This window comes from Lepisosteus platostomus, chromosome 14, assembly GCF_059453375.1.
Source record: "Lepisosteus platostomus isolate fLepPlt1 chromosome 14, fLepPlt1.hap1, whole genome shotgun sequence".
NCBI lineage: Eukaryota > Metazoa > Chordata > Actinopteri > Semionotiformes > Lepisosteidae > Lepisosteus > Lepisosteus platostomus.
In genome coordinates this window covers 36,561,975-36,577,760 of record NC_142624.1, presented here as the reverse complement: position 1 = coordinate 36,577,760, position 15,786 = coordinate 36,561,975, and the positions used below count along the sequence as shown (strand labels likewise).

Here is a 15,786-nt window from a genome sequence, read left to right as displayed (position 1 = left end):
CGAACTTTATGTTCACAGTAGTATTCGAGTGTTTGGAAATGCTATACCTGCTACAGCAATGCAAATTGTTAATTTGTATTTGTTGAAGAATATTTCCATTTGTGATATTTTAATTAATTATAACTAATAGGTAACAAGCTACAGTACATTGTGGCCATTCTCTTAATTTGTCCCATATTTAAAAATAAATTAACTTTAATCATGCTAATGTAATACTGTAATGAAACAATTCTAGTTGTGGTTACAAAGGCGAAAGAGATCACACAGGAATATGGGTGGAATATACGCCCGTGCTCCATAACATCCTTTAGTTTGCTGTAATTGTGGTGGTGCAGCAGTCACATTCTCCTGAGGGTGACTCCTCTGAAGTACTCTGTGTCTCTCTTAAGGTCGACATTGGAAGGTGACATGAACTGGCGAAAATTGGCGTCTAAACGTAAAAAGCTCTACGGCACTATAAAATAATAGAAATGCATCAGCATTCCTTTTTCATTTTCAAGAAACCCTTCAAGGGGCCTTCAACCATTACACCAAAAAGCAGCCATATGTTGTATTACAAAAAGAATCGGCTCTGACATGCAATTTCCTTGCTGCTCCACAGGATGGAAGAGACAGTGCGGAATTTGCTGCAGACTCAGGGGTCTCTGGAGCAGACTGCTGTGGACACTGTGGACATTATGAAGGCCTATAAGGTACTAGATTGATGACAACATTGACAGTTGTCTTATCCATCTCCTTAAGGTGATGAATCATCAAGACCATGTTCATACCCTTTTTTCTATAAAAGGTTCAATTTTAAGTCACTTTTTATGCCCTTTCTCAAATCAGTGCCTTTATTTTTGCTGAGGAATGTAATCAAAAACCTGCTTAAAAATTGCTCCCTTCATTAAGCAATTTCGTTATCAAAATAATGCCTGAGAGTTGCATTTTCAATGTCATTATATGCTGATTACAGCTAGAGTTTTATTAGACATTACATACTGTAAGCATTCATTCGGCGACCAGCTTTTAATGTTTCATTACAAGGTAGGGGCAATCCTGGGCACAGTTCCAGATTCTAGTGTGTGTTTGAATGGTCATCCTGCGTGTTCGTCACTCTATTTCCAAAACCCAGCTGGCTAGTGTAACCGATGTCTCTAATTTGTCCCTGTGTGTGCGTATGCGGGTAAGGGCGCTTTCTTCTAAATGGATGGATGGATTCCAGGGTATTTAATAACTATATTATTAAATACAGTACAAATTCATTCTTACCTTTGTAAAGTATTCTTCCCTGAATGAATACCCATTGTATTTTCAATAATAAGAATTCTCCATTTCCCAAATGGATATAAATGATGGAGTCATTTGTAGTTCTATGCCTTTAGTGAGCAGGAAGACAGAGTCCTTGTTGGACTGATCTGTGGTTGTCGCTGAGAGTATGAGGCTCTTTTGCCATTGCTGTCAGGATAACCAATAAGCTGGTGGGGCACTTTAGAACAGCACCCCAAAATGCTACTACAAACTAGGCTACAAACAGATCAATCATAAGAGAGTCAAATAAGAGAGTCCAAATAATTTAAAACAATTAGCCTTCCAGCTATGAAACAGCTGTATCAGTAAGAACAGCACTGAATTGCTCAAAATAGTATAAATTATAAATAGACGAGACAGTTGCCTGTCATATCCTGCGTTTGCCACTAATTGTTTGCTTGCATGTAAGTGTAATTAATAAACCTGCCACACAGATGTAACCTCTAAAGAGTTCTCAATCTTTAATTGATTTGTGGTCATGGAATGCTGGTGATCACAGCACATTTGTAAAATGGAAGACCCTGAGGCTATTCGCTTAATGCATTTCAGTTTTGTGTTTAAAGATATTACAGTTGATTAATCTATCAATCTTCGGTTCAGACTGTCATGAGATGCAAATGGAAGCATCCCTGGGACGTATGAAACAAATTCCGCCGTTGTAATGATTACTGGGGGAGAGTATTATATATGCAAATTGCTCCCAGAATTCCTAATGCATATTTAATTAGAAGAAATATCACTTGCCCAGTTAAAGAGCCTGGTGGATCTGTGCTGGATCTAAAATGTTACCCTGGGAATGTGACTTTCTTTACCGACATTGCATATTCGTGATTGATGGAGGCAGTGATGAAGAAATCTTCAGCGATTTTATCAATATAAATGTGGGAGAGAGTTAGAGGGCCTCATAGCCAGTGATTATCTAAATGATGATTTCAGGGAGAATAATGCCTGGACATTAATCATCTTCAGTGGATTAATAGACACAGGGATTTGCTTTCAGTAGCTGCCAACTGCATAAAGGAATTTGTGTAGTATCATCAACTTTAGCATGTCTGAATCATACAGGTACTGTAACATACTATACATGTCACTCTTGGGAAGTTTACTTTCTCTTATTATAGCACATATGGATAATAAGGTGTTACACACAATTTCAAAGCACTCTCTGTCTTCAATATTCAGGTGTGATCTTATTGCCATACACAAAGGTCATCTCCACTGATTGTAGATTTTAGAATGTTCACAGCAGAATATTGCTTCTTAATGAATTGCTAACATATTTACTTCTGTTTTTTTTTTTTTTTAAGTTTATGAATCTATGAAGGCAACATTGTTCATTTACAGGATAGTTTAGAAAGGTGTGGACCTACAGGATCTGTAGGACTGCATGATTGAATTAATCAGATACACGATATTTGTCCATATTTCACGCAAAATGTCATCTAAAATGTAGTGCATTTGTACTGCATATGGCAATTTTCAATGCATTAAGTAGTGCTATGTATAGTTACGCACATCCATCACTGCTGAAGAGAGATATTACACTGTGCAAGTCGTGATCAAACTTGGCAATTAACTCAGCAGAGTCTGGAATAGAAACATTTTCAGAGGTGCATAATGACCTTTAACAACTGAAATGCTTATGAAATGGCCAACATTGCAAATACTTCAGGTTTCTGTCTGCACTACAGGAAGTCTGGCAGTGGTTTTCTGCCCAACATTATCAGCACACCAAGGCAGTCTTCAGTGCTTCTCTACAGTATAAATAATCCAATATAATCCAATAGTTGTGTGGAATTAATAGTCATGTTAAAGCTTTAGATTAGTTTTGGCAGAACACTTTGGTTTCAAAAAGGGGACCTACAGGTAGGTGCCAAAGCTTATGAATATAGCAGTATCATAAGGACTATAGCCGTAATGACTTCTTAGCTGCAAGCTTCAAACATTGGCCTAACTAATTCAAAACTCAAAAGGTAACTGTTGTTGTATTTCACTTTTTGTCTTATGAAGACCTCATTCATAAAACAGTTAAGGTTAAAAAGCGGAAACTATTATTGAAACATTTAACTGGATTAGCGGTATAATTATATATCACAAGAACAACTCTTTGTACTTTTGTGCTACACTTAAGTCATTATTGGCATTATACATTAAACACAATTGCCTTTGCTAGATAAAGCATGACCTTCTGGATGAAATCTGTGTGAAATTGGTAAACCACAGCTGCAGTTTTCGTGAATACGACTCTGCCTCTTTGCCACCTCTGTTCTGTAAAGTGCTCTAATGTTATACTGATTGATAACAACATGTATACGGATGTTTAGTTTACAAACTAACCGGGTGGGTGCAGGTACTGTAGTAGCATAAGAATTTGCAAAAGGTTACAAAAGGACCTACAGGATCTGTAGGAGGAGGCCCTTTATCCCCATCTAGCTTGTCTGGTTGCTGGTAGCTAATTGATTTGAGGATCTTATCCAGCTGTTTCTTGAAGCTGAAGAAAGTCAGGGTATCATCTTCAACAAGCATAGCTTTTTCCCTCCAGCCTGTTTGTAAGACACTGTGTCCTGTTCTTGGTTTTAAATGCACTTCAGTGTAGTTTCCATTGTTTCATGTGCAAACCACTTGTTTGTGTTTCTGAAGAAGTCCTTTGCAGAATACTTTAGTGTTTAAAGCTATCCTTGTACTCTTCTAGAAATTATTCTAAATAATAGTTAGCTGTTTATTTAGTTTGGATCATTCTTCTAATTGAAAAAAACTCCTAGTGCTCCACCAAAGACTTTGTTAATGGTTTACAAATTAATTATACGTACAGTGATTCTCAGCCCAGCTCTTGAGGGACAACATAGTCTTTACATTATTCTACCACCCAAGAGCTTAACAGCAGGCAAATTGATTTGAGATTTTTTTTGTATTTTAAAATATTTGAACAGCCCTCATTCAGTTGCGATAGCTGAAATGTGCCCATTTGGATTTAACTAGAAGGGTAAAATACTCACTATGGGAGCGTTTGGTACATTGTCTTTGCCACCTGGATCTACAGTATTTATTCAACAATTAAGATGTTTTTAGTCAGAAATAAGTGAGCAAATGATATTTGGAATGAAACCCAATAGTCATGCCTATCCTTTAGGATGGAGGTTAAGGTTCACGGGTCTAACAGATAAAAATAATGTCTCAATATGAAGACCTAAATCTTTTCATACAGTACTGTACAGTACTGTCAGTACCTTCTTTAAGCTAATTGTTTCCTAGTTTATAAGCTTAGTCTATGTTTTTTGCTACATGCATACATGTATAATACTCTTCACATTTACAGTACATTAAACATGTCATCAGCTATTTGACCAGCTAATCTTTGTTTACATTTTGTAACATTTCTTTATAGCCTCTGCTATGCCTGCTAATCCTTTTGCTTTGGTGTTGTCTGTAAGCTTGTTTACTTACTACACCATTATATACAACAGTGAAATAAAAAAAAATCCTAATACAGACCCTTGTTGTACTCCACTAATTATGTCCCTACATAATTGTTGGACATTCTTTTTGTTAGGTTTTCCTGAAAAATACCACAAGCATATGTACTCACTGGCAATGGCTCTGCTTCTGTCATTGAAATAACATTGGGGGAAAAACAGACACACACATGCTGTACAGATATCTAGAATGGCAAATACAACACCATGTTTCTGTGTTTAAGGTGTTAAGATAACATCATCACCAGAGAAAACACAGTTACCCAGGGAGGTCCCAGTGTTATCAAACAGATGTGGTCTGGCCCTCAGTTTATAAGTCATCTTCTCAAGGAGCATATAGGCATTTAATTGATTTATCCATTGAGTTACAGTAGGTAAATCTTCCAGATTCCATTTAAATGTCATCCTAATTTTAGCATTCATGCCTTATCTGTTCTCTGCATTCTATTAACCAATTCTCAGCCCAAAGACATGCATCATCTTGAATGCCCACTGCCTACTTTTGTGAGAAACTTCATGAAAAACCTTCTGAAAATCGAAATATACCATGCAAAAAAAATTATCTTTCTATCCATTTTGACTGCTGTTTGTTCAAAGAACTGAAACAAATGAAACAAGACATGCCTGTTCTAAATCCATGCTCACTATCCCCTAAAATCACATTGCCATGAATGTGATCCTGTACTTTAACTCCATATTGTTGCATAACCTTATATGTAATAGAAATAAGATGTATTGGTCTATAATTCCATGGTTCAGTTTTCTTGCTCTTTTTATGGATAGGTACAGTATTAATAATTTTCAAGTCAGTGCTTGTTTTCCCTATCTTGAGTGGCTATTGAAACAGTTTTGTTAATGACCTACAATATGAATAAATCTTCAGTACAGTTGAGAAAATTCTGTCAGACCATGCAGCCAAATGCAATAAGAAAAAAAGGTTACAGAAATGAAGCAGAGTCCTACAAAACCTATGTTAGGGTTATAAAATATTTTAAATCAAAATGACTTGAACGATTTTTGTCTGAAGAGCGCCTGCATTTTCTACCACATTACAGAATGAAAAATGTGTCCATCGATTTGTTGAATGGCAGAAAAGTGGTAGCAGTTTAAAATGAAAATAAACTGATAGTGCCTGTGATCTTAAGTAGTGAAGATGGTTGAAACAGAAAAAAAAATTGAAGTACTGCAAAACCTAAAGACCCGAAGGATTGAAATGATCTTTGAGGCTAAGATTGACGTGAAGTGTTTGCATTCTATTGTATCTGGCTGTACAGATTTACCTTGCAGGCATCTGTGAGCTTTAAATTGCCTGGCATTGTGGTTAATAGCTGCCAAAGTGTTGTTTACCATTAATGGAATGCATACGAAATAAATGTAGGTTTCGTTGCTCTTTTTATCATGGCGGCAGTATAATTTTGTGTGTGCTTTAAGATTATATCATTTTTTTCCATCTACATGAATGAACATAATCATTAATTACAAAGGTATTTACAGGGGGGGTTACAAATACAATTTTGTTTTCTTAAGAATCAAATTAGTGCTTGTTATGGAGTAGGGATGCTTTCCTTCTTCGTGCTCTGGAGTTACGGAGGAATGGATGTAAATTTTAAATGCCAGGGTCACTGCTGATAGCCTCCTGTGTGGATTGGAGGTCAAACAATACAAGTAACAAGCAGGGATTCAGGGATGCTTCACTGCTTACTGTACTGTACCTCTGATGGTGTGATACAGTATCAAAGTTATTATCTTCTGCTGTTGCACAGGATAAGCTTTCTGAAGAAGTGAAAAGGCATAAGCAGACCACGGAGGACATGCGCCTGGCCGCTGAGGAAGATTCTCAGAGCGAAGGCAGCAGTGCAGAAGAGGAGAGAGATAAGACAAAGCAGCTCCTGGAACGACTGCGAGCCCTGGAGGTACCTGCTGTAACAAGGGCTGACCTTTCTACCTGCCGCCCAGCTCATCCTCACAACTGCATTGCTACAGAGCAGCTTATTTAAACCATGGCAGTGCATCACGTTACAATACACTCTTCTCAACCGAGGAGCGAAGGCAATCTTAAAGGGCCTCAAGCTTGTGCTACAGAAAATTCAGTGAAGTCTCAGTCGTTTGTTTGTGAGCTTGCAACAGTTTTAATTATTTTTATGGTAGCATCATATTAAAAGCAATTATGGGGGGATAATAGCCAGCCTTAGGCTTGGGACTTAAGACTCTTTAGCTCTCCAATATCATTTAATTCTGCATCTAAAGCTGTTATGAAATTCAGAGTAATTGTACCTATGAAGGAACGAGTAATACTGTAGGTTAATTTCATGCTGAAAAGAGAAGAGCCTTCTTCAGGTGTGTATCCACCTGAACTAATTGTACCTACGGTGTCCACCAGTCAAATACCAGTTAATCAGCAAAGGTTCTCAAAGTTCAAAGGTTTTTCCCTTTTAAAAACATATTAACGCCCTTTGTTTTTATTGGCCCAAGCAGCAGTTGTTTAGTTAAATCCTCTTGTGTCTTCGAGAAAGCCTTTTGGTTAGGTAGAGTCAGGTACAGGACAGTGACTTAGAGGACCAACCCATCAGCATCATGCCTGCCCAACAGCTTGCAGAAAACCCATCCAGCAGCCTGCCAATAATTCTAGAATTAATCTGCATAAATAGCCCTAGACAGTGGAGTGCAGGAAGACATTAACTAAAACACTGACATTAATTGCACACAAGGATAATTAAAGCAAAGTGCTGTTAATTGCATGTTGCTTTAATACTATGCTCCCATTCTAGTGAATTATCTTACGGAGTATAAATTACAGTACAGCTCTGTAGCCTGCAGTTGGTGAAGCACATTATTCAAAAGTTAGATATCTTAATATAGTATCAGTTTTACTTTATGCCATTGTATCATTGATTAATATTCTCTTTGTATCAGCACATTAAAAATGCAATTTCAATAATAAATCACAACCTACCTTTATATTATGTATGGTAGGTACTGTATGCAATAGCCTACATGAGTTGCTGAAGGATACAGAATAATTTATTTAGAAAAATGTTTCTGATACAAAATAGAATTTGCATGATGCGTGATAAATGGGAAAAAGGTGTTTTTCCTTTAGTTAGAAATATTTAAATGCAAAAAGAAATGCTAAAATGCCATTTTTCAGGATGCATTAATGGATATAATTTAATAAAGGAATACCGTAGTTATCACTAAGAGAAGATCTTAGGATCATAAGTAGTTTTCAGAATGAAAAAAAGCATACATGTACTATATGTGAGACAGTGTCAGAATGAAAAATATACCCAGTTCTAACCCATGCACGCACAGACCTGATCAGCCTCTGGGCAGTCCAGCCACTGTGGCACCTGTGTACCTCCAGTTTGTACCGTAGCTTACTAAGGTTGGACTGTTGAACTCAGTTCTGGAGAAAAGGCTGGCCTTGCATTGCCCTGCACTAAAATCAACACTGCCTGCTTGGCTTGCAGGAGCAAAAAAAAGTAAGGTTGCAAATCTGCAACAAAGATGTCCCTCTAATAAAAGAGATTCCCCTCATATCATCACTTCTCCATTGCCCCACTTGGTAACTTGAACAACACAACAATGTCATATGCATCTGTACCCCAGCAATGTTTTTTAGCAAACCAGCCACAGCTGGCTATGTACAGTATGTACTCTGTAAGAGTTAGTGTGGGGAAAATATTTTATTTTCATTGCGCAATAATTGGATGGAGTATCTGTTCAAATATAGAAATGTACTTTATGCTGTTTTTTTATTTATCGTACTATAATAATACAGGTAGAATGGTTTCAGTGATGAAAATGAGAAATCTGAAAATTTTTAAGAGATCCTCTAGCCCATTAAGCCTCTTTGGTTGCTAGTAGTTAGTTGACCCAATAATCTCATCCACATGTGTCTGAAAGAAGCCAGGCTGCTATCAGCTCCTACAACCCTTTGTGTGAAGAGGTGCTTCCTGTGTTCAATAGCCTGGATCCATCAGTCCTATCCAGTCCATACCTTCATGTACAATGAATTGTCTTCTCTGCATGAGAAAGAAAGGGAAACTTTTTCTAAAAATAAAATGTACTAAATTGTTAACACAAATGAAGATGAACATAACGACACCAGAAATTCTGTAAATGAGAAGAGCTGTTCAGCCCATCTAGCCTGCTGGGCAGTTAGCTGCAAATTGATCAGAGGATTTCATCCAGCTGTTTCTTGAAAAAAGCCGCTGGGTATCTGCTTCACTGATACACCTCCAAAATGTTGAGCATTTATTTAGTACTCTGTACATCCTGTAGATATCACATCAAAGATGCTGTATTTTTAGTAAACTCCATACAGTGTTTCAGAGCAGATAGAGAATACTGAATTTGTCATGCCTTGTATGTGCTTGAACATGGGGATATAATTTCCTTCCAGGCTTGCCAGCATCCAGTTCCAGCATTTAAATGTCATGTTTTAATCAGGTTCCAGACACACGCAATATGGACCGGAGAAGGATTTGGCTCCCACCCTAATACTATAGTAGACTCTTGGCCCTCTCCATAAAGCTATTATTAATAGTGGCCCAGTTGGCAGCTCTTCCCCAGGAAAGAGCTGTGTTCAGTAATCATGAGAAGACAGCTGGCACCTCTCCCTAGCTAAAGGTGGTTTCCCTCTGATCAGAGCAGAGCCAGAGAGGAAACGCTCCCTGAAGTGAAGCCAGTTTCTGCACTTTTGCTGACATGCATCTGCCCTGTGCAGTGATAAAAGTCCTTCTTGCCTGTGTATAATCTCCTTTGCTAGCATGAAAGTAAAGTAAAGACATAACTACAAAAACAGCTCTTAAGTAAGAGTCATTTCATATCAATGGATAGCTAATTACTGTATTCACTGCTGATGTTAAGATCAATCCAAACAGTGTCCCTTTCAAGTTTCTAACAGCTCTTCTGTTCTGGCCTTCTTGTGAAAGAGGCATTACTGAGGAACTTTAATGAAAATGTCATACATTCGACACAAGGTGGTCCGTAGAATGCCTTTACAGAACTTTACAGTTGTCAAAAGAGGTATTCTGAAACCGGACTGCAATGCAGGATGATATCTGAGGCTTTAAAGAGTAATATTTAGAAATTTCTGTGTACCAGCCAAATTATTATACCTTTTAAATTTTATATTCTTGCCAATTTGGGGGATATTTCATTTGCATTATTATGTAATGATACTGGGTGGCGTGGTGGCACAGTGGTGAGGATTGCTGTCTCTCAGACCTAGGGACTGGGTTGCTATCGGTGTGGTGTTTGTACTGTACGTTCTCCCATGTTCGCGTGCGTTTCCCTCTGGAGGTTCCAGTTACCTCTGGCCCCGGTGCAACTGTGTGTCTGCGTTTGCGTCTGTGTGTGCCCTGCAATGTACTGAACTTGAACTTGAACTTTATTGCCATATGTAACTGGTACTGGTACAATGGAATTCTTACTTACAGAAAGTCTCTCGATTGAAATCATAAAGAGGTAGATGGTGATGGTGTAGGTGTGGTCCGAGGGGGATGGCTAAATGTGTTCGCCAGTCCCACTGCTTGTGGATAGAAGTTATTGAAGAATCTAGTGGTAAGTGTCCGTATGCTCATGTACTGGCGTCCCGTTTCGGGGTGTATCCTGCCAGGATAGGCTCTGGATCCCCCACGACCCTGAACTGGATGAAGCTGTTATAAGAGGGATGGGTATAGTGATGTTATTGTTCATATTAAAAATGTCTCAAATTCTGTTTTGTGTCCTATGCTAGAACTTCCTCTTGCAGTGCACTCTCCAGTCTGCTAGATGAATGAGAAAACTCGGTCAGATATGATTTTTCCAGATTTATCACAGCTGCAGCTGCCAGCCCCATATCAAATCAGCCTACAATATCTGAAAGATATTAGAAAAGGCTAAAATTGCAGGCAGCTGGCAACATTTAGATATACCCTCCCAATATTGTCGTATTCTCTTGTAAGATGAATTTCTCTTTCAAAAGAAAAGATGTGAACAGCATGTACTGAAAAGGTTTGGCTGAAAGACTAGCAAAAGCCGCCTTCTTTGTTGAAGGGAGTTAAATCCTCCATTCCTACAAGTGTCTGCTGTTTTTAAACAAATTACAAGTGCGCTTGTCTCTAAGGATCTTCCTTTGACTTCTGAAGTTGTTTTTAAAACTTAGATAAAGCTGTAGGTGGTTGCATGTGGAAAAGAACATTAGGCTAAAGGTTGTATTCACTAAATTAGCTGTCCTACATAAATCTATAGATGTTTCTTTCTTGGCTGAAGAAAGCAAAAGTGTTTAGTATTTAACTATGATGTAACATATTAAGGGATGCCAATTCAGTTACTAAAAAAATACTTGTACAATTCTTTGATTTCTTTGTTACTAGCACATAAATTCTTATCATGTTAATTAATTAATATTGATTGATTATTGCCTTGTAGTTATTCAAATACATGACATTTACAGCAGATATGCTGAAAATGCATTGTGATGTGAACTGGATGTCTTAGATTTTTTCCTCCTTTTTACATATTTTTATACGAATAAACCAAGCCCTTTGTGTATTCTCATTAGAAATGGTTTTAAAGGTGTATCAATAAACAGAAGACCCAAGGGAGTGCAGAGTTTTCCTTTTCTCTTATTTACATTAGGGACAGTGCGCTAGATTATTAAAGAACTATATTATTAAAGATGCGGTCTGGAAGCTTGCATGACTTAGTGCGTTTACGATTCTCATTCCCTCTGCTTATGAGCATCAACAGAGTGTAAAGGTGGATTTATAGAGCGAAGCCGAAGTCACTCACATTTGAATTCACTGTTTTCTCAATCTAATTATGGAGAAGTCATTGTACTAAAGGGTGCAGGGTCTGGCCATGCATAACTTCATTTAGAAAGAAATCGAAACGGTGCACGACAACACAGCAGCCAGCTGATATTTAGCGAAACACTGTTGTAAATAGAGGCACAGTGACACATGACCCCCCCCACACACACACACACTCCCCCATAAAACCCACTTCTTTGCTGTTTTCCTTTAGCTTGAAAAGCAGCGACAGGGCAAAGATTCCCAGTGAATGGCCCAATTCATGTGTGGAAAATCACATTTCTTGCGGGTGACTGGCACTCAATTGAAACTTTCATTAACTCTCCCACAAAAGCAGTCGTTTCCGCAATGGAGCCTCAGCTCGACGAACTTCCCTCATCCCTAGAAATAGCTGATGGTTTGATTGCTCCCTTTTAACAAGGGTTGATTTACAGAAACAAACCTTTTTTTGTGCGTTCGAAAGGAATTTGCAAACAAACAGAGTCTGAGTCTTGAACTTTGGGCCGCAGGCGAGGGAAAGTTGGAGTGTCAAACGGCTTCTTCAGACACCAGGAGATTGGAAGGAGCAAAACCCCCCCCGCTGAATCTTCTCGGGTTCCTTGCAGTGTGACCAAATCTTCAATAGCCCGGCATTTTTATTACTATCCCCTCAGAATATTGTCATTTTTGTTTGCTTGTTGAACTTCACTAGAAAATTCTCTGAGAAATTGTAGGAGTTGTCACGGCAACAGACTCCCTGGTGCTTTAGACAGTGAAATGTTGGGCTGTTTTGTAATGCTCAGTAGTTGTTCAGTTATTTATAAGACATTTCTCTATTCCTTATTGGTTTATTGTATTCGTGAGAGCCCCCTCCCCATTCATTTTATGAATTTTTGGACTACAATAACGTTACTAATTTGAATGAATATGTGGAGGTTTGCCTTTATTGATTAACTCTTTATTGGGTTTTATTCTGCTCCAAGCAATACGAGTCATTCCTCTTGATGGTTGATGCAGCTGTATCAAAAGTTTAAAACTAAACAGATAAGTTCTTCATGAAGGACAACATCAGCCACTAGGTGAAAGTCTGAGATGCAAGTGATCTTGGAGTAATCACTAAATGGGACCCTGCATTCCCATACTTGAAGAATAAGACATGCATAAATGTGAAAAAGGAGATCAGAAAGTAGAGCTAAAATAAAAGTCCTGAGACGTTGTCTTGTGAACTGTTGTATTACTTTGAACCAACATGGGTACACATGTTAATTATACTGAAACCGGAAGCGTTTACGCATGTACAGTATGCTCCTATTCATGAGGTAGTTATCGAAGTTGAAAAGTTTAAATGTTTCAAAAAACAGAAGCAAGAGAACAGAAAAATGCTTTAATGTTTTAATGTCCCCCCCAAAATAAAAACGTCCAACTTTGAGTATGCACATTAAAGGCACAAAAAATGCCTTTTTTTTTGTTAATGAAGTCTTACTTTTAGTCCCCTCAGTATTTTTAGCTATGACAAACTATGCTGTCAATTAGTGTACTTCAGAAAGTCATACAAGATAACTTTGTCATCACTTTACTGGAGAGAAATGCCATTGTCGTCTGTAGTTTTCACGTTTTCAAACATATTGTGCAGTTGTAATTATGTTATACTCAGAATTACAAACCCTTGCTCTCAAGGAAGGATTAGAAAATCAAAAATCAGCTCTTGTTTATGAACTAGTGTGAAGCAGACTACATTTGCTGCATTTAAATGAAAATGAGAATATTCATGAATATTGTTGTTATTATAAGCTACATTCACTAATTTTCAAAAACAGATACATAAAGAGGCAGATTCTTCATTTGCAAAAAAATAATAGGCTCCTTTGTTTTGAAAAATCGATGTTAGAATAATCAGAAAATATTTTTGGCATATCTCTTTAAATCGAGATGAAGCATGCAATAAAATAGAAGTGGCAGCATGATATAAACACTCATAATATTATTTGACATTATCATTAATGATTGGGCATATTACTGTTGTAACAGTCATGAAAAGAATCCTTAAAGCAATCATAATTAGCTCAGATAATCCCCAATTAGCATCTTATCATAAACAATGCAATTAGTAATTCTGAAGCAGTGATGATTTTGTATCTCATATTTTGAGATTTATTTTGCTGTTCAAATAATATTTTTTTATCTAAAGTTTATTTTATTTACCTATACCATTTCCTGCTATGACTCGAGTTTTTATTCATTAGTGGTAATATACTTGAGAACCACTGTACATACAGGGAAGATTTATATACTTTACACTCCAGTACATATATAAAAATATCTATTTCCATTTCTCAGCTCAATAAAAGAAATCAGTAGGAACAGACATTCAGTCTGCCCCAATTTCACCTCAACTTTAACTTTAAAAACTTTTCAGAAATAATGTATGGTATTTATTTGCATATTTGTAGTTTAATTCTGTCATGCCATTACATTGCAATGTTATATTAATAGTTCACACTCAGTACCATCATGTAAAGTATAGGAATTATGTCAAAACCTTTGGAGGTATTGTATGGCATACTGTATGTGTTTTTGAAGAGTCCTTGACTCAGTGTGCCGTGCCTTTTTTTTCAAAGCACAAGATGACTCCTAAATCTCAACCTAAGTCCCGATGTGTCTTTACGTCTGAAGCCTGTGACACGTTTTTCACAACTAACTAGAGCAGGAATAGAAGCAATTAGCCAGTCTTTCTCTATGACACCAAAGAGTATACCTGGGCCTCATTAAAGTATGTCCGTATTGAAAAAATAGTTAAAGTGCCATGAGGGACTGAAAGAGTTCATAGGAATATGTCTCCTCAAAGATAATTAAGTTCACTGCTATAACATGTATTTGCATACGCAGTACCCCACAATTTGTTATACTGTAAAAGTAAAAATATTTGTCCTTCACATATCATTAGAATATATTTTTAGTGTTCTGTATGTATCTATTGTTTTACTGAAATCTCTCCTGGCAGGGATGGTGATGATTAGAGAGATGTACCATTTTGTGTTCGCCATACCAGCCCGAGGTTGTAAATTAAACAAAGAAGCTTCAGTGCGATCCTTGCATCCTCACCATCATTTTAGACTTTTAAGTTCCAGCTTCCTTTGAAGAGATTAATTTTCTGCCATTCCCATATTCCCCCAAAGAGGAAAACCATCTTCTTTTAGTGTTTTACTTTAAGCATTGATTCTAGCAGCATGTACATAACATAGCATGTACACGGCTGTATACCACAAGCTTGACCTTGCCATTAGAAAATGTCTGTGACTCACATCCAGACATTTCCTGAAAGACACTATAATACTGGCATAGAAAATATGGCTGGGCAAGTGTTTAGTATAAAAAGTGCCTCTTGTTCCACGTTTTCTGTACATTTGCACTTAATTTTCATTTGTGAACCATCGCTGGTTCATGTTTCAGTGCCTTCACTGATGCTGAAGAAGCTCGTGACATTGGTTTTGTCTTTGCCTTTCAGGATTTTGACTATTTGAGTCAGGTACCCTTGCAGTTTTCTCAGTTCAAGACGTAGAAGAATCAGTTATTTAAATCTGTCAGTGTAGCACCTTTTTTTAAGCCTCGAAATGTATCTGTTCAGTCTTCTCTGCACTGATTCCAGAGCAAGAATATATATTTTCTTCTTATTATATATATATTATATTATTAAATGAGTTCATTCTAGTACATTGTATAATTTTAACATACAGTAAATTACAAAGTTTTAACACTATATCTTAATGTTCTGTTTGCCCTTACCATTGCTATCCTACATACTCTAAAACAGGGGTCAAATCTGCTAATAGGTATGGGCCTGGTTTGATTAAAATGTGCTTCAAGTAGGCCATACATTCAGTAACATGTATTATCAAAATACTAGCTACATAGTATACATACACATATCATCTGTGACAGACACAGAAAAATATAATCTAATGCTATGTGAAGGACATTTTGTTTCTTATAACATTGCACCTCCTATAACAATGCAATAAACTACTCTATAGCATATCTATAGCATATTTACCTGATGCCATTAAGAGAAATGTACTCTTTACCCTTTGGGTATGGGGATGGTTTTGGTGTTATTAATTGGAATTATTTGAAACATCATTGTGATTATCTTGTACTGAGTAAATCCCATCCCATGGCTCTGAGTCCTTTCACACGTACGAATAAGGGGGTTAAATCCCTGCTTTAGAAGACTAAAAGGATTTGTT

General features: G+C 37.2%; 1 protein-coding gene across 15 annotated transcripts in view; it reads left to right on the top strand.

The window, feature by feature from the left end:
• Positions 1-15,786, top strand: part of LOC148649414 (nck-associated protein 5-like) — a 263,578-nt gene that overhangs the window by 173,944 nt on the left and 73,848 nt on the right. For all 15 annotated transcript variants that reach the window (XM_088606030.1, XM_088606032.1, XM_088606033.1 and 12 more), the window contains 2 exons: positions 602-692; positions 6,527-6,676. In XM_088606030.1, coding sequence (XP_088462156.1) covers positions 602-692; positions 6,527-6,676 — 241 coding nt within the window. The remainder of the gene's footprint in view (positions 1-601; positions 693-6,526; positions 6,677-15,786) is intronic.